At 32.6% G+C, this 19,511-nt stretch overlaps 1 protein-coding gene across 1 annotated transcript in view; it reads left to right on the forward strand.

Annotated features, from left to right (window-relative positions):
• Positions 1 to 19,511, forward strand: part of LOC119635126 (galactokinase-like) — a 47,559-nt gene that overhangs the window by 497 nt on the left and 27,551 nt on the right. The window contains exons 2-6 of the mRNA XM_038029720.1: positions 4,003 to 4,276; positions 4,525 to 4,664; positions 9,058 to 9,240; positions 9,357 to 9,482; positions 16,779 to 16,969. Of these exons, the coding sequence (XP_037885648.1) occupies positions 4,079 to 4,276; positions 4,525 to 4,664; positions 9,058 to 9,240; positions 9,357 to 9,482; positions 16,779 to 16,969 (838 nt within the window). The 5' untranslated portion in view covers positions 4,003 to 4,078. The remainder of the gene's footprint in view (positions 1 to 4,002; positions 4,277 to 4,524; positions 4,665 to 9,057; positions 9,241 to 9,356; positions 9,483 to 16,778; positions 16,970 to 19,511) is intronic.

Genomic DNA, 19,511 nt, shown 5'->3' on the forward strand with positions numbered 1-19,511 from the left:
ATAGAACACATCGGTACATCGGTTCCGCAGTAACTAAGAATAAATGTTCTTTGTTCAAGTAAACTTTGTTTATATGGAGTTTGAAAAGTATTGGAAAATAAACTCCCTTTACTTAATAAACGTAACTTTCGTTTTGCCAAACACCTCAAGCACATCGTAATCCGCGCTGACGATTTACAGCAAAGTACATTTATTCTTAGTTACTGCGGAACCGATGTACCGATGTGTTCTATTTGGGATCATTGTAGGTTGAATTCGTACTGCAAGTTAATGAAATGTGTAGTTAGACCAATCACTTAAGAAATTTTAATTTGTACGTTATTTAGCAACCCGGGTTAGATTGAAAGAGCGCCGTATTTATGGTTGATTATTTTTTAAAGCATCGCTCTCGGACGTTTTTCTCTTACAATTATGACGAATTCTATTAACTTTGAAAGAGAAGTATTTTGAAAAAGGGAATCGAACTGAAGGCAATAATAGATTGATTATGAATATATGTAAACATCACCGAAGAATAAGAGGTATATTCATTTTGTCAAAACGTTTGCAACATCCAGAAAGAAGATTCAGAAACTTTATAAAGTATCCATACTCTTGACGAGCAAATTGTAAATTCTGAATCGATGTCTGCCCATCTGGGTCTCCGTCCAACTGTAAAATCTGTTGTAAACATTCTCCTGGTCGCAAAAATGAAGCTACCGACTTCAAATTTGGCAAATATATTAGGAGCTCTTGCACGCAGTTTCGCATTAAAAATGAGCCAAATCATTGCAAGGACGCACCCAAAGTAACAGCTAAGCTGGGAAAATCTCGGTTTTTCAAAAGGAACATAAAAATGTTTCTGCGAAAAAATTAAAAAAATTGACCGCGCCTATCCGATATTATGGTATATCAAAATTTAATTTTTTTTTTCAATACCTTTAAACGCGCAGAGAAGAGCTCCAAAAACTCTATAACCTGTGTAAATTTTTGGTCAGTTTCAAATTTGGAACGGACCTAAACATTTTCGCCTGTCCGCCTATTCATATGTCCGTCTGTCCATCTGAATAACTGTGTAGTGTCAATGGTTAACAATCTCCCGTTAACATAAATGAAGATATCGCCTACAAATTTGTAAAAGAATTTAGAAGCGACCCACAGTCTTCGAATGACATGCCTTCAACGCCCGTATGCCTATAGGACAAATAGTTTCATTTTGAAAATAGAAAAACTCAGTCGTGACAATCCATATTATAAAACATGAAAATATAGTTCCTTTACCTTTTTTGTCTCTTTTAGGATAACGGTGATGAGTGCAAAGGAGTCGATAGCGACCGAAAATACTTTGTTTGTTTTAAATTTATTGATAAAGATGGTAGAAGCGTCCTTTTTGAGGCATCAAGGGTGTGCAGAACTCATTATGTTTATGTATGTATGTGTATTGGTGTAAGTTGCAAGCTTTATTTTAAGCTTTTCGAATTACTTGACGATTAAAAAAGACGCTTGTGCGCGAACTTGTGCAAATTTCAAGTCCGATCTTTCAGAGTTCACTAAAAATGAGTTTGGAAAAGACTTGAATAAATTGAGGAGGTACATGACTCTTGCATTTTTGATTTTTCAAAAGAGCAAAGAAAATAGGGCACCACCATTCCCTTTTAGATGACGATAATTGTTTATATGAGACGAGTTATTCAATCAATTTGCGCGATCCTCTCTCATAAATTTTGAGCGTGAGAGAGAAAGAAAGAAAGAGAGAGAGAGAGAGAGAGAGAGAGAGAGACAGCCGCAACTTTCTCTTTGAAGGACTTAGGCACTTACAATAATCATGAAGTATGTATTTGTGTGAAAAAAGAGAAAAAGTGTGAACAAAATGTTTGTTTTTCTCATAATGTATGTAACACTCAAAGGCAAGCTTCAGAGTCTTTATAAAGTGCATATAGTCTTGACCAACGTAAAATTCTGAATTGATTAAACCATTTCTATCCGCTTGTGCGTGTTCTCATGTGTGTGTGTGTGTGTGTGTGTGTGTGTGGTGTTTGTCGAAGGGCATTCTCCTGGTCGACTTAAAATTTGTTAGAAACAGTGGAAAATTTTGCACGCAGATCGGTATTGAAGATGGATCAAATTGATCAGAGTAGAAGCCCGCAGTGGAGCATGAACCGAATGCAGCTCCCTTTTTCTTAACGAAAAATAGTTTGTTTTTGTTCGTTACTCAGAAATTATAAAAGTTAGAAGAATTAAATATTCCACATTCCGGCCATGCCCACACAAAATTACAAATGATTAAATTTTATTTTCCTTACTTTATCATAAGGCAAAAAGGACAAAGTGCTTAAAATTATTTTGTAGATTTCTCTCATAAAAATATATTACCTGCTTAAAAAGGGGTAATTCTAAAATGAATATGATATACACCGCGACCTAGTGGATTAATTTTTTTTTTAACAATACCAACGATATGGGTAGCAAATAAAAGAGATTGACGAGTAGAATGCGCAAAGTTAATGGTTTTTGTTTCAAATTAACTATGCCGGACGTCACGATGTAGTGAACTAATTTTTTCGTTATAATGCCATTGGTATAGGTATCACATAAAAGGACTTGGAAAGTAGAATGCGAAAAGCCAACTTTGTTAATTCTGAATTAATTGTGGCGGCCATTTTATATATAAAGCCATGAGGTGTTTAGAAAACACCGCTTTCTTGTACATTAAAATCCTAAGCGTTGATGAGGTGCGCATGTGAGATTCGGCCGCCATTGAAAATAACTTTCTTATTAGCTATTATTAAATGAAATATGGGGAAAACAAATCATTAGTCTTCGAGTCGGATAACACTTGGGCAAGAATGCGTTTGATTAGGTTTTTTTTTTTTTTTTTTTGATATTTGAGATATCTACCAAAGAGTGTGGAGCATTAAGAGTGCACAAAGTACTCCACATATAGGTGATGAGTCTCCACAGGTGATTAGTTGGTTATAGCGAACCTTGTGAAGAGAAATGTTTTGAAAGTAGTAAAAAGCTCCCGCAGCCAAACATCACGCGAGATATAATTAAATTAAAGAATACGTATCAATTCAGAAACGAATTAGTACGCACGCTGCTCGAGTTTCAGGCCACCCGGTATGCGATCATGAATATGATGCAAATACAAATCTTTTTAAGAAATCAAAAATACTTTATGATTATCAACTAAAGCGATCACCTCTCATCTTCACCTGACAACGCGGATTTATCGAAATGATGATCGCTTATTTGAGGAAAACTATTCTCGTACATATTTTGTATATCACACAGATGTACTCATAATAAGAATTTAAGAAAGCTATGGACATATCTTTCACATAGTGTTAGCCGTTTTTTATTAGAGAAGGTGCCTGCAACTTAATTGATATGATTTGTACTCCGAACGTTTAAATTAAATTTTATGTCGATATAGGCCGGACTATAGCTATAATTCGCTATTATTCGCCAGTGTACTCGTAATTAAGTTTTGATTGCAGTGTAAAGTACAGGCCGAGTCAGTGATAAAATATGAAAAAGAATGTATTTATCTTATTTATCTTAGCCTATCGCAAGCCAGGTTACATGTTAATTCGGTCACTCGAAACCGCCTTTGAACTAATTGACGATATCTAAAATTTGTATGCGTAATATATGCTTTAGGGCCAAGTCTTCTTGAGATTCATTATTTAAAGTACACCCCCTTGCTCATATATGACATAAAAGAATGAATTTCATATCAAACATATGTTTGTGAATCTCAAGCACAAATACATAGTTACGATAGTTAAAAGTCTCTTGTGAGTGCAAGGTTAACCTTTGAAATGAATATATTAGTAAATTAGATCAGTATATATGAGCGTATATGAAGTCTTGATATGCTTAAATTAAAATATATTATAAAATGCTTAAGATACACTATGTGAGTTGCAATTAGCATACGCCTCTCACCCAACATTACATATAATAATATTTCAAGTGATAAAAAAAGAAAAAAACTCTTCTTTTGATACTTTTCATTAGCGAGTTTGGGTATCAGCAGCTTCCACATAATAAACGTTTCCGTAATTACTGATAATAGCAGTTGAAAAAAAGTGAGATGTCATCATCATTGTCTTCAAACATTAGCAAGCAGCAAATTAAACAACTGCCAACATTGGAGGAGCTTTTGCAAACAGCCAAAGAGACATTCCGTCAAAATTTTGGCGTAGAGCCAGAGCTTGCCTGCTGTGCACCGGGACGTGTTAATTTGATTGGTGAACATGTTGACTACAATGATGGTTTTGTTTTGCCGATGGTAAGTTAAAAAAAAAAACAAAAAAAAAAAAAAGAAAACAATTTATTCCAATTGAGTGCATGTTATATAAAGACGGTAAGTAAATACACAAACGTTCACATACCAAACTGTACGAGTTGTACAATTTTCTAATTAGCCAGAAATGGAAAAGAATCGCATTTAATTTTGGTTGCAATGCATTTTACTCAAAACCAATTTTTGCTAAATATTTCCTTCTCCCGCTCTCTCGCGTTATTTACTTCTCTTAGGCTTTGCCTATGGTTACTCTCATTGTTGGAGGTCAACGTGTTGGAAATGATGTCGATTTAATTACATGCTGTACCGATGTTGATGAACCGAAGCGTGTCAAATTTCGTTTGTTCAGTTTAAAGCCAAGCGAGAAACCTAAGTAAGTTTACGTCACTATATTAATTCGCCTAGTTAAACAGTTTTTTTAGCTCCTTTTTCCCTTTTTTCTTTTTTCATTTTTTTTTTTTTTTGAATTTGGAAATTTTCGAATAAATTCATCAAATCTTTCGCATTCATTATGCATGCAAACTAAACGCAATTGTTAACCCTTTCCATGAATATGTTCACGTTAAAGTAACAAATTTCTATTTCGTACCGCGCATCTCGTTTTCAGGAAAGTGAATGTTTTCTTAACTTTCTTATAGATAGCTGTAAGCATTTTTTTTTTTTTTAAATTTTTCTTTTGTTTTTAGAAAATTCTAACGTATTTCCAAGGGCAAGATACGCAAAAATTTGCACAGGTTTGCTTTAAATATTCTTCGAAAAAAAAATAATGGAGAAGTGAACAAGCAAGAAAATTATGCTCGTCAATGATCGAATTTTTTATATACCTACGACTTTTTACGCTCAAAAAGGCTGTAAAAAAAAAAAAAAAACAATAAGAAATGAAAAACGAATATACTACATTTTTATACTCTGCAATATTGGTTGTGGGCGTGGCTGATTTTTTTTTTTTTTTTTTTTTGATTATATCCGGAAATTTTTAACATGTGTCTGTTATACTTTATGAGGAGCGAACAAAAAAGCCGGAGAGTGAAGAAGACAATTCTATTGTAGGCGTGTTCTTTTTGAAATTTAAACCATTTTCACTACCAATCTTCAAATGTTCAAGAAATTCCAGCGTTTCTGCCAAATTTGAACTCGACATCTTAATGCTTGCGATCGGGAGAATGCTTACAACAGATATCACGCAAGCGGACCGATAGACAGTCCTATTGAAGAACTTGCTTAAACTGCTTTAGATTTTGAAGTTGATCAAAAGTGTCTTTGAAGTTTTTTTTGAATATATTGCAAACTTTTTAATAACACGTATATAACTGTCACAGTTTGGTGCGTAAAAATATTGTATTCAGTTTGAGTTCAAACCTCTTGCACCTTTGTCGCTCCTTTGCTGACACTGTTCTAATTTTACGAATTACATTTCTAAGCCTTGATGAATTTCATTGATCACACCGATGTCCTTATACAAGATGCAGTTACGAAAATTATATTCGTAATGCGGAGAATCCTGGTTACTCACCAACTAATCTTATCCAGCTGCTTATATCTATGGGCTGATTAAAGCTTCTTTATGCATCTTGTGTTACAGTTCGCAATCTATTCAGAAAATTATAGGAGCTTCACAGCGAAGGACATTTCGCTTTTGTTGAGCGAGTTATAATAGCTGAACCGCGATCGCATAAACGTGTTTTCTTTCCAATAAATATGAAATGAATGTGAAAAGAATCCGAAGTTTTGTAAGTTGATATCCTTATAGCAACTCTTTAGATACAATATCGTATTAAGATTGAGACACTATCCATCCATTTATTATCTTCTCACGGAACGGTAATATTTCACATTTATCCTTCAATACTTTTTTAATTATGCTTTACGCTATATTCCATATGACTTGTTTCTAAGTTGCGTATGTTTACTCAAAATGTCACAGTGCTTGCACTAGGAATGAATATGAGTAATAATTCAATGTTGGAAATGAAATTTTTATTGGGTTTACACTTGATGGCATCCAAATAAGCAAACGCAAAATGAATGTACAACGATTTAATGGTCAAAGGCATTATAAGCAAACTTTCTTGGTTAGAACAACAACAATTTTGATCCAAAAGCTATTGTTATTTCTGTGAAAGTGGGCCTTGAAGTCCTTTAAAACATTTCGTATATATTCACTTGCGACGAGAGTTGGGTCATTTTCAAATCAACTTTCAACTTCCTATATGACCTTTGAGGGCGCCAACAAACGAAGAAACGGACGAATGAATGAACGAAAAGCAAATAAATAGACAGAGGGAATTGGTAATGCCGAAAATAGAGTGAATCTAACACTGATTATATTCAGATGTGCCCATTCTCATATTTATCAAATTTTTAGTGTGTATCACTGGAGTTTGCTGTCGCTTCACTAAGCTAACGTAAGCGATAGGCACGCGATAAGCGTAAATAAACACAACGTACTTCTCCCGAAGTAGTTATGTATCGCTAAGAATATGTATCGTTGTTCTACTTTATTTATTTTACTTCTTGTCACATAAGGTGACAAACTGTAAGGCTTTCAATTTGTGTCTGAGTATTTACTTTTTTTTCTTTTAATTTATTTGCTTTGCATTTTCCCAGTTTTCTCAGTAAAATTCTTTGAGTTAACTTATGTTTACCTCTGCTCACGGATTCCTTGTTCCTTTGGATTCTTTTGAAATGGCAGTATTTGCATACGTTGGCGAACGTATGGAATATTTTTTGTCTGAAATTCACTTTAAAAAAAAAAGATATTTGTTGAGCATTTTACTGCAAAAGTGTATCAGACTTAGAAAGGAAAAGCTTTTCTACAGCACTTATGCTACAGGATATATTAAGTTTGTGCGGATGTTTATAATAGCGACAAGCACTCAAAATAATTCAACATCGATATATTCAGACTCATGGTCCGAATCTATTTAATTTGATTTCCTCTGTCTGCCCAACTGTCCGTCTGTCTGTTCAATTTCCTGCGCCGACATGCTTTGCCCAAAGGACGAATCCAATCGAAAATGAACTGAATCGGGCGATACAACTCCCACTTAGAGATCGAACGCTATTGAAAATTGTCGGGATCGGTTTACTTTTTCGACCATATCCGTGTCGTTATGTGGAAAAAAGTTGCAAATTTTCAAATTTTTTTCACAAAACTCACTGTGTAATAGTGTATCGTCATTCTAAATTGCTACGAAGAATTTGATTCCGTTGGAGTAATTGTTGGATCCCGCTCTTATATAGCCGTTCCTATGAAAGTGGAATTTTTATAGGGTAAAAAGGTCTAATAATAATTTTTTGCTTTAATATGCTTTCATGAAAGCTTATTACCAAAATTAGCCAGTGATTGTGCGAGGTGGGTGGTGTGCTGGTGTATGGTCGTCCGTAATTAACTTTTTTCGCGACCGCAGTCGCAGTAGGAGTGGAAATAGAAATAGAAGAGTACACAACCACCCATACATTCACGGGATAGAGGTGAATATAGGCGACATTTTCAAGTTTGGCCGCACCTTCCACACCCATTTTTCGCTAATATAGTAAATTTCAAAGAATTTTTAAAAATACTTCCATTAAGCGGAATTTGAATTTGTTTAGTTTGTTTGAAAGATATTTTCATATAGATTCATGACACGTCCACTAAAATATTTTACGTTGTTGTAATATGGACGAAGTAGGCTTTCAAATCCAGCTATATCTTAATTTTAAATATTTGACAAAGCTCTGTTAAGGCTCTGTTAACAAATATGGTAGGTGTCTTTGCTAGTTAAATGCGAATCTTTCTTCACGACCTTTAATTTTCAAAGCTTCATGATGCAAATTATATCATAATAGTAATTGAATATAAAAAAATGAACTGTACGAAATTTGTACTATCTCAGCCTATTTTTTGCATCCGACCCTAATAAGGTTTTTCACGAAAATCGATCCTTTGTAGAGTAGAAAAGTCTAAGTTTTAATATGTGATGATAAAAATTGATCCGTTACAGTAATTTCATACAAAAATCAGACTTGTATTAGACAATGTGGTGTACGGTATTCAAAGATCAGCCATGCCCGACTATTATGCTGTTAGTTCTTCTCTTAAAGTGTTTGTTTCAAGTTGCGATTCAGATCGACATTCGCACTTCATATGGCATAGTTTATGTATGTATGTGTTATGATTTTTAACTATTTGTGTATTTAATGGAAAATTTGTTTTGAATTTCTTTTTTAAAATTTCGTTTGTTTTTCAAAATCTTAATGAATTTTTCGAAAGCCTTATGCTAAACAGAAAAAAAAGGCTAAAGTTATTCTAAAACGAAAGTATTTAGATTACTATGACGGCAATTTGGACAAGTTTCCTTAGCGATTGAAAGCAAACGTAGAAAAAGTTCAGTAGAAAAATTGTAAACATTATGATAATAACGTTACTGGCGTTGATGATGTTTACAATATTTTTGCTTATAATGATGATATTGCGGTTGATGCATATTTTCAAACTTAGATCGTTTAGTAAACTTTTTAGTTTTTACAAACAATGAAATGTTTGCATTTTGCCACAATCTTTTTTTTATTATTATTATTTTTTTTTATATGTATTTTTATGACCTTGCATTGTCAAGTCGATTTTTGTTTGCTCTCTATGCTAGCTTGTGCTTAGATAACTGAAAAACTCTACCCATTAAGCCGAAGGGTATATAAGTCTCAACTTTTACTCTAGTAAACACGAGGTTCTTACTTAAATGTTTATATGTGTTGTATGTGTGTTTATGAATATATGTATACAGATGGTCCAATTATGTGAAAGGTGTTATTCACTATTTTATGGAGGATCATGGAGAAATGCCATTTGGCTTTAATGCGGTCATTGTGAGTAATGTGCCGGTGGGAGCCGGTTTATCGTCTAGTGCTGCCATTGAAGTGGCCACATTGACATTTCTGGAACATTTTACAGGCCACAAGCTACCAAAGCAAGTATCATGTTTATGTTGATGTTTGTAAACTGTTTTATGGAAAATTCTCATTTTTTATATTTGTAATGCTTATTTCGTTCTCCTTTATGTGCTTAATGGTACGGTACGGTTAGTGATGCTAAGCGTGCTTTAATTTGCAAAGCAGCTGAACATAACTTCGCTGAAATGCCTTGTGGTATTATGGATCAAACTATATCGTTGTGCGGTAAGAAGGACTGCGCTTTATTAATAGATTGCTGGTAAGTGATGCACAAACGGACATTAAAAAATTTTTTTTCAAAAATTTCATGACAACTTTTTATTTTATAAATTGTACACGTATCGCAATTTGTTCTGAGGCAGTGCATAGTTTCATCATCATTCACTCGTCTTTTATTCGGACGGCAGTTTTAAAATTGAGATAAAATTTGAAATAATGATATGTACAGCTTTAACTACATCGTAGATCGTAGGGTAGATTTGAAAATCGACGCGATAGGTTCGCAAGTATGTTTAAAGTGACAACGAAGAAGATATATAGAATAACTTAACCAACGAAAATAAGCATTACATCTGCCTATAATTCTTTGGGGAAAGTTTGAGTGACATTGTCTGCACTTGTTTTTGCGACTCGGTATGCCATGAATTAAGTGAGAGATGAGATATGTGCGTGCAATTTAGAAAATTCTTCATCATACTATCAATCACTTGCCATGGCATTTAGCTTTTTGTCGTATCGATAAGGAGAAAATACATGGGGAAATTTAGAAAACGTTATATATACGTAAAATATGGCCCGGGCGGAAGCAAATCTCGTATATGACTCGTGAAATTTCTTCACAATGTTTCTTGATCTGATCGCTCAATCCTTACGAATGGCAATTAGTTTATGAGTTTATTCGATCGCAACCAGCTCGTGGCAATTGCGAGGGCCAGATATAATCTCAACTTTGATCAAATGACTGTTTGGAAGTATTTACAATTGTGTTTGGAGAAGTTTTATGTACTTGAAAATTCTCTATATTGGTTTATGGACTTAAGCATAATTTGAATATTTTTTAATTAACTAAGATTTTAGTTGATTCCAATTCGCATTTGACGGACATATATCTCAGATAGTATAAAGCAATCAATTGTTTGAATTTTTCCACTACAAACTTATAAGTGGCCTCAATATTTATGTAATTAAGTTGTGGTACACTGACCGAAACCGAAAAAAAGACGAAAGAAAAAAAAAAAAAAGAAAAGGAAGTAAATTACAAGGAAAAGGAAGACCGTGTGCTCAGTGAATGGGTATCCAAGAGTCGAACAAAGTTAAATGTAACTTTATTTCGCTTTGTTTTTTTCGAAAAATAAAAATCTCTTTTGTTCATTTTTATGAATGACAATTTTTAGTAACGCAAAATATGCCACCACGCTGTCAGTAAACAGATGACTGCGTTTTTTGGCAATTTTCATAAGCATATAACATTGTTTATACTTTGTGTGACAGTTTGCACACTGTTGTTGACAGCTAATGTAGCATTCAACATACCGCATACGCAGTTATAGAGAGAAAACTGCTAAACACTGCAAATTTTTTTTCTCTCTTTTTTTTTTTGTTTTTTTATTTTTTTGTTTTTGACTTATTTTTAACTTTATTTTCTACTTTGAAGATTTTTTAATACCATTTTTTTTTTTTTTTATTCGAAAAAAAAAAAAAAATTATTGTTGCAGTTGGTTGCCTTATTTCATGTATACGTTCTCTACAGCAAAGCTAAATCCTTTATGTTGACATTTGCGTTATGCTTCAGTTAATGTGCTTTGCCAAATCATTTCTCTACAAGACTGCTGTTTGTATATGTGTACGTACATTGACATCAAATATATTATAAACGACGTGCATATGCTTGCATTTGCGACTCAAATCATTTTCGTTTCTGTTTGTTTGATATACAATTCGTTTCTAATGTGTGAGTTTTCCTATATTATCATAAATTTCTTATATTGGAGTATTGTTTTAATGTATGCATTATGCACATAAACGTATGAGCGATTTTATGCTGCATTGCTTTGAGGAATATTGTCGCTGAAAAAAGAAAAAAAAATGAAAAAAAACTAAATAAATAAATAAATCAAAAAAAAACAAAACAAAAAATATATATATAAAAAAATAAAAAGAAATAAATAAATAAATGAAAATAAAAGGAGAAATGAAAAAATTAGTTTTGGCTTAGGTTGAATCTTTATTGCCCTGGTTTAAAAATGATATGATAATTTTGTAGTAAACGGATTCGACTTGAGATAGCTTTTTATATTTTTGTTTAAAGCGAAAAAATACCGCCTGCCGTTTTTCATTTTTAAACAACAAACAAATAACAAAAACCCTTTCTTTTTGTAATGATGACATAACTTACCGAACTTTCAGCGAGAGAGGTGAAATGATGTAACGCCTTCAATTCAATGCAAATGTAAAGAAGATTTCATTTATGAGAAAGTTAGCAGTCGTTTTAATTTTATTCATACGCAATGTGCGCTGTTTACTTATTACTTATCTAGAAATAATAATAAACAAATTTGACATAACCTTACTTTTCTAATTATGAAATTCTGAAATTTTGCCTAACTCAACAGTTCAATGAAAGATGTATAAAGAGATAATCGAAGCTGTAATTTTACTTAAAAAGAATCTGGGCTTCAGTTAGATGATCGACACTATTACTTAAAATTGGAGCTTTCTTATGCGGATCCGAATTTCAAAATATTATACAGTAGACTTTGTGGATACAATTTGCGCTTCTGTCTGAATGTGGTTTTAGTCTTGTAAAGGCGTGATTATGGGTATATCACATGAATATTATCGAACATTTAAAGTTTATAGGCTCGGGAGGCATAACAAAACGCTCAATAAGTACGTAAGAGGGCATGTAAATGCCGTCACAGTGAACCAATCCATTTCATTTGTAGATAATACCAATTTTCGAACGAAACATGTCAATAATTTTATGATATTGCATTTATTTGCTTACGACTACATATGCTACCTTTGCGGTCAATAGTTATCCTACGAATTTATTGATAGGATGTTTTGTATCTCCGTGTTACAAATGATATAATAAAATCGATATACCATCCGTTTATTATAATCCTATAGCGAATGCAAAAAATATGCTTAAAAAAAAAGTCATTGCCATTTGCTCGATTCGGAATGAATGTACGATGTGGAGAAGCGAATATGATATTATTGGCAATTGTGACTAATGGCAAAAGTTTCTATTGTTTTAGCAGCACAAAAGTACATTCTTTTGTTTGATAACTTTGTATATTTATTTAGAAATATCGACACAAACAGCTTTGGAGTAGATCCATGACTATAAATTACTCTAATGTTTACGAAAGAAAATAAATACTAACCGAATCGAAACGAATTTTGGATATACTGCCTTAAAGCGCATAATAATAGTAATAATAATGATAATGAAAGGAAACAAAATCGCGTATAATTATTGTAAAGCGTTAATCGTTTCAATCTTTCAACTCAGAGGATATTTATCTTTTCAATTTCTCTTCCAACCTTGCACGCTTTCCAGCTAGAACATTTCTCATTTTTATATCTTATGCAAGTGGATTATAATATACACAAAGATTACCAACAATTATATATACGTTATATACGTTAGTACTTAATTTTATATATATATATATATATATATATCGGTTTTGAAAATTTATAAATATATATTAAATGTATTTTATAGAGAAGGAAAAGTTAATTGATTTACGAAGGCTGATCGGCGTTGTCAGGGCTCACAAGTCAAGTCATGAATTTTTTATTCCTTCATTTAGCGGTAGAGTATTTTGAAATGTTATAAGCAATAAAGTAAGAATTATTCGTGACTGCACGGAGAATTTCGTGTAATAGAAATTTATAATAGATATAGATAGAAAGAAAAAAGCAGGTTATCAGCTGGCTGGCAACCAAATTTCCGAACAATACGACAAATTAAATTGAACCAAATAGGTAGCTTGCAAGCGTAGCTTGGGCTGTTAACGATCCAAGGTTATACTCTTTTACTTTCTATTGAAAAATTGTCCACAATTACTGCAGGTTTTTGTCTTTTTCTTGGGTTGACATTTGCTCTTAGGTACCGTAACTTGACATGTCGCATTATGATAAGTTTGTAACGAAATATGCAACGTTTATTTATTTTACAATGTACGGATAGTAAATTGTGCTGGATCACGTGGATCATATGCTCGCTTGTGTTGAAAACTCTATCGCATTTGAGATTTTAAATCCGCAATCATTGACTTGCGCGATGTCGCGATTCTTTCCCTTCTCGGCTACTTATGCCAAGCGCAACGTTTACTTTATCAAGCTAAGAGAATTAAAATAATAGAGAAAGCATTTTTTTTATCGCGATTTATCCCGCACATTACCTTACATGTTTGTAATGCATATTTGAATTGTTCGCGAGTTCACTGCTAAGTATCTCAACATATTGTTGTGCATAAATATAATCATAATACTCTTCTTTTGGGCAAAGTAAGTCTATGCATTCTCAGAAGTATAATGTAAGGAAAAGGACAAAATGGGAAGCATTCGTTATGAAACCTATATAAAAAAAAAAAAAAATTGTGACGCCGTTCGAAAAATGGTACATAGAGCCATTAAAGGAAAATTTACTAAAGCTGTGTCAACAAAATTTGAGGGATTGCTTCATTTTATAAAATAAATACGAATTAAAAATAACTAAAAAGTCTATAGCGAGTCGACGTCCACTATTCACGAAGTGAAATGCTGAAATTTAGAACTTTTTACTATATAGAAATTCCGTTTTCGTAGGAACGGAGAGGTTATTCAGGAGCTGGACCCAACCGAACGACGGACAGACAAGCTTAAATCAGATTCAAACAGTGAATCTGAATCGATCGATGATATAGATTGAGTTTACCTCAAGTCCTTTTCGGCATTGCATTCATTCGCAACAACTTACCCTAGTATATCCTACTATAAATAAATTGATCTACATGGCTACGGCTATAGAAAGGCTTAGAGATCTTCTTTAAACAACTGATTTTTGTATGGTTTGCGTGTATTTGAACTGACAAAGTTAAACAAAATGCCAATCTTTGGTAAGTAATGAATGCTGAAATTATCGTATCAAATATATATATCCCGAGTCCTCTTTAGAATGTTATTTTAGAGATAATGGGGAAAACCGTTTGAACACCGTGTTTAAAGTCTTATTACTCTTAACCATTTTTTTACAATTCGAGTGCGAGGCACTCGCACGTTTTCCAGTTTTACATGTTGCAGAATGATACAACAAACGGCAAGAAAATATATAATTCTACAGCCAAATTCGTAGCTAGCACTTTAAACAGAACTTTGAACATTTTTGTAGAAGTAGTCGGATTACCTCGAATTGTTCTCAGCTGCATATCTATTTAACGTCCGACTCGATGCGTGCTTCCCTAGTATGTGTTTTTCGTTCGAAATATTTTCACATGAAAAAAAAGAAATGTTTTGTGAAAATGTCTCTTATACCGTAATAGAGAGGTTAGAAAGCAACACGTCACCTATGAAGCCTCGATAGGTATTCACTTGAGTGAGGCAATCTGTTCGTAGCATTTGGAGAGAAAGCTGCGAAATTCCAAGAAAAAATTTCATTTAAATAAAAATTTTTTCTCTGACATTTCCTAGAAGCTTTAAAACATCTATTGCGCTAATAGAAAATTCCTTTCTACTTCCCAGCAATTTACGATGGCGTTCCAATTTTCTAAATGTCGTAATAAAAATTGCAAAATTTTCTTAGTTAATTTTCTTTCTTCTACCTGGATCGGCTGTCGCTTATGAAGAAAATCGCGGTAACATCATTCATATGCGGTTTTTTTTTTTTGTGGAAAAGAGATTGTTTAAGTGTATTTGCCAAATGTATTCAAATGTATTTAAATAGGTATGCAAGCATGTGTGGCTTGTATAAAATGAAGATAATTTTCTGTTTTCAAATTATATAAAAAAAATTTTATCGTTTCTCCTATAGACCAATGAAACATTCATTTATGAGTAAAGTTTACGAAATGGAAGCCAATATATGGCAAAGGCAACGTATGGCAACAACTATTACAATCCTTGAGCAAATGTTTACATCAAAGTTTTCAATGGCTAAAATCATGGAAAAAACTTTTACTGATTTTGTTTTTTTTTTTTTTTTGTTTTGTTCTATGATGATTGGTTTTCAAAATGCAGGTCAATGCGCGTACCTTTGTAATGAAATGTTTTTGAGATAAAGTTGCAAAATGGCTCCATTCACCATTTGATATCTCACTAACTACTCCACATAAATTATGAGAATAGAATTAAAACTGAATGATATTTAATATGTCTACGTATTCAGGATTTATCTAATAAAGCAAAAAAAAAAAAAAAGGAGAAAAAGAGAAACCTTCCCTGTTGAAGGTATCAACTCGTTTCCTTTTTGAAAGCACATGTATGCTGTTGGATATAAAACAAATTATTATTATGCAAATTAAACAAGTTCCTCTAGATGATACCAATTCTGGTCTTATTCTATAGATTTTTGTTCCAGCAAATAACTGTATGTAGAATAAAATTGAATGCAGTCTGAGTATATTAGCTTAACGGAATATAGTTTTGGGAATTTATTATAATGGCCAATAGGCGCGCTAACATACACGCAAACATACATTTGTATATAAACGCATATCCATACGCCTAGTGCGCCTATCGTTTAGAGTAGAAACAATTGGTCGGAAAACGACAATAGTTATTCCACGAGGCTTTATTATTATACGCAAAGAAATGTATATATATATATATATATATATATATATGTATGCGTATGTATTAAACATATTTATAAAACAAAGACATTTGTATAAGTGAAGTTGAACGCTTATAAAGCTCACAGATGCTAATTTGCAATTTCAGTTTTATCGTTGTTGTAATTCAGTTTACATACACATTCACGTTTATTCAGACGCATGTACACACATATGATAATAGAAAAGAACACATTTGAAATTTATCATTAGCCAAAAAAAAAAAAAAAAAAAAAAAGGAAAAAAAAAAGGGGGGGAAACCAAAAAAAAAAAAAAAAAAAAAAAAAAAAAAAAAATTTTTCCTTATGGCTGGGATGTAAAGTCTTTCCTTTTGCATATTTTCCATAAAAAGAAAGAGAGAGAGAGAGAGAGAGAGAGAGAGAGAGAGAGAGTCGTAATAATCAATTTAAAAACAAGGGTATAATGGAAATACCTACGTTTTATATATACATATGCTTAGGTTTGAACGCACATATGATGAGTATTCTATTTTCTATTATATTCTATATATATATTTATATATTTTGTCTATATATATATATATATATATATATATATATATATGTATGTATGTATATATATGCAAACAATACTTTCTTTCATATATTCATATGCAATTTTGTCATCCTTAGTTAAACTAGTTGGTATTTTATCTATTTTTTTTTTTTTTTTTTTTTTTGTTGATTTAATTTATTGTTGCTGTTTTGTTTGTTTCTCGCATTTCTCGTTAGTTCTCTGGAAATGTTCCAAATTCCATTTGTTGCCGGTGAAAAGGATCTGGTGGTTTTAATTTGCAATTCAGATGTGCGGCATGAGTTATCCGACAGTGAATATCCAACAAGACGCAAACAATGCTTACAGGCACTCAACATAATGGCACTGAAGAGCTATAGAGATGCAACAGACGAAGGCAACTTGTCAGGTAATTAATTCTATCATGTACATACATATGTATATATCTATGTACATATAAGTGAATCGTGCTTTGTGCTAAAAGTTGTTTGTTTCACAAAACAGTTTTGTTGCACAAAAAAAAAAAAAAAAAAAAAAAACCAAGAGACAAAAAAAAACAACGCAAAAAAAAAAAAAAGGATAACGTGACGAGAGAGTGTTTGAATATATATAGGATTTAATTCCCGTTTTTTTTTTATGTATATATAGCATCATATATAAGTTTCATATGTTTTTATTATGCTTGGGAGTTATAATAATAATAAAATAATAATTATCTTTATTATCATAATTATTAACATTATTATCATGATTGCGGTCGTTACATATAATTAAATGTTTGGCGTAATGTTTATGAAATTCTCGACAGGTAGTATGCAGTTAGCAGATGTAGTTGTGAGATATTAATAATTTATATTCGTAACTTTCTAAACACGAATTAAAACTAAAACGTGACTGTGAAAAAGAACAATTTTTTTTTTTTTTTATTTCTTTACTACATCAACCGAGCAGAGCGCATTAGCTTTGTGTGAAAACCACAAAAAAAAAAAAAGAAAAGAAAAGAGAAAAATAAAAGAAAATCCACTTGCGAGCACAAGCGCTTTATTTCGAATCGTTTTAGGTGGATTAATAGCTTCGTCTGTCTATACAATGTTCACTAATTGTTTAAAGAATGATTGACGGCAAACAAAGAGAAAGGGAAGGAGAAAGAGAAAGAGAATAGAAAAAAAGTTTCGCAGTTCATATAGGAATAGGAAGTAACGACATTTATACTTTCCTCTTTTTCCGATCATATTCATGAAAATGCACTCAGCATTCTTTGCTCAGCAATCGTTTTGCTACCTACAGAATGCTTAGAATGCAAGCTAAATCTATTAATTGTAAATTAAATGTAGTGAACGTGACAATGCCTTTTTAAACATACGATCGTTATGGGCGTAAAATAGACATGCATGGGGACTACGGTGCAAATTGTAATCGAGTAAAAAGTAAGACAATGTCTTATAAAAACTTTTTCTTTTTTACAAATGGCAATCGCGAAAACACCCAGCCCTTGCATATTCCAGACGATTACTATGAAGTATTACGACATTGTCGAAAACATAACAAATTTGTAAAAACATGACATGAAACGTTAAAATTTGTTTCTCAAAGCAACGTTTGAAGAAAGCGAGTTTAAAAAGAAACCTAAATATCCATGAAAAATGGTGAATATATCCAGTAAGTATAAGATTTTCTTTTTATACCCATCAGCTAAGGATGAGGGGTATGTTAATTATGTCAAAATGTTTGCAACACCCAGAAGGAAACTTCGGAGATCGCACAAAGTGTATATATTCTTAATCAGCATCAAATTGTAAATCAATTAAAGCATGTCCGTATATCCGTCTGTTGTAAACATTCTCCTGGGCGCACACATCTAGCTGTCGACTTCAAATTTGCCAGAAATATTACAAGTTCTTGCACGCAGGTTGGTATCGGAAATGAGCCAAATCGGTCGATGGACATGCCCACAGCACCACTTAAACTGAGAACATCTTAAGTTTTCCAAAAAGGTGTAAAAAATTGATGTTATGCTCTTTGCATATCAGCAAGAGCGGATAAAACTACGAAAATTTAAACGAATATACTATGGTCGATCGTAGAAAAAAGTGAGAACAGCCATCCAAGGTTGTAGTGCATCAAAATTTAAGGCGCAGAAACAAGCTTCAAAAACCCCATAAAGTATATAAATTCTTGGTCAGTTTCAAATATGCAATGCACCCAAGCATGTCCTTCTGTCTGGCTGCCCGAGTATGTAGTAGTGTTTGTGGTAAACATTTTCCCATTAGTTTGCCACAGAGTTTGGAAGTGATTTATACTTTTGTAAGGACGCGCCTACAACGCCCTCACTCCTATGCGATCAAAATTTTTATTTTGGAACTTATTTCATTCCAAGTAGTTTCAGATGAGTTTGTACCAGATGTTGGCAGAATGCAGTAAGAAAGCACTGATGGAATGCTTGGATATTCATTACTTCCCAAGCTATAAATATTGTCAAGGCTGCTCGTTTACAGCATTTATTTCATGTTATTTGTTTACTTTATATTTTTAAAATATTGAGTTGTCAACCGTACCGTTTTTAACGATAACCTTCCATAATTGTGTGTCCGTGAATATTTAACGCTGTCATGTGCTCTGCATAGGCCTAGAAATGCATCTATTGGATATATACGGGCATATATTTAGTTGTTAAATCTTTTCTCAAATTTCTTATCAAAATCAACTCAGTTACGAGGAAAAGGGGGAAAAACCTTTTAAAAAATGGGAACTGATTCGATTTAAAAACAGTAACCGAATGGATGGACGTATGTAGATGCAATGAACGTAAAAAAGCATAACGAAAACCTAGATGATAAGATTAGATTAACGTAATACGTTTCCAGAAATTTATAAAAAAAAATCGACGGGAATTTATGTCAGACTCATGCTGATTTATTTGGGTTTTATAGTACAACGCATATGAAGCAAAT

This window comes from Glossina fuscipes, unplaced genomic scaffold (genome assembly GCF_014805625.2).
Source record: "Glossina fuscipes isolate IAEA_lab_2018 unplaced genomic scaffold, Yale_Gfus_2 0, whole genome shotgun sequence".
NCBI classification, from domain to species: Eukaryota; Metazoa; Arthropoda; class Insecta; order Diptera; family Glossinidae; genus Glossina; species Glossina fuscipes.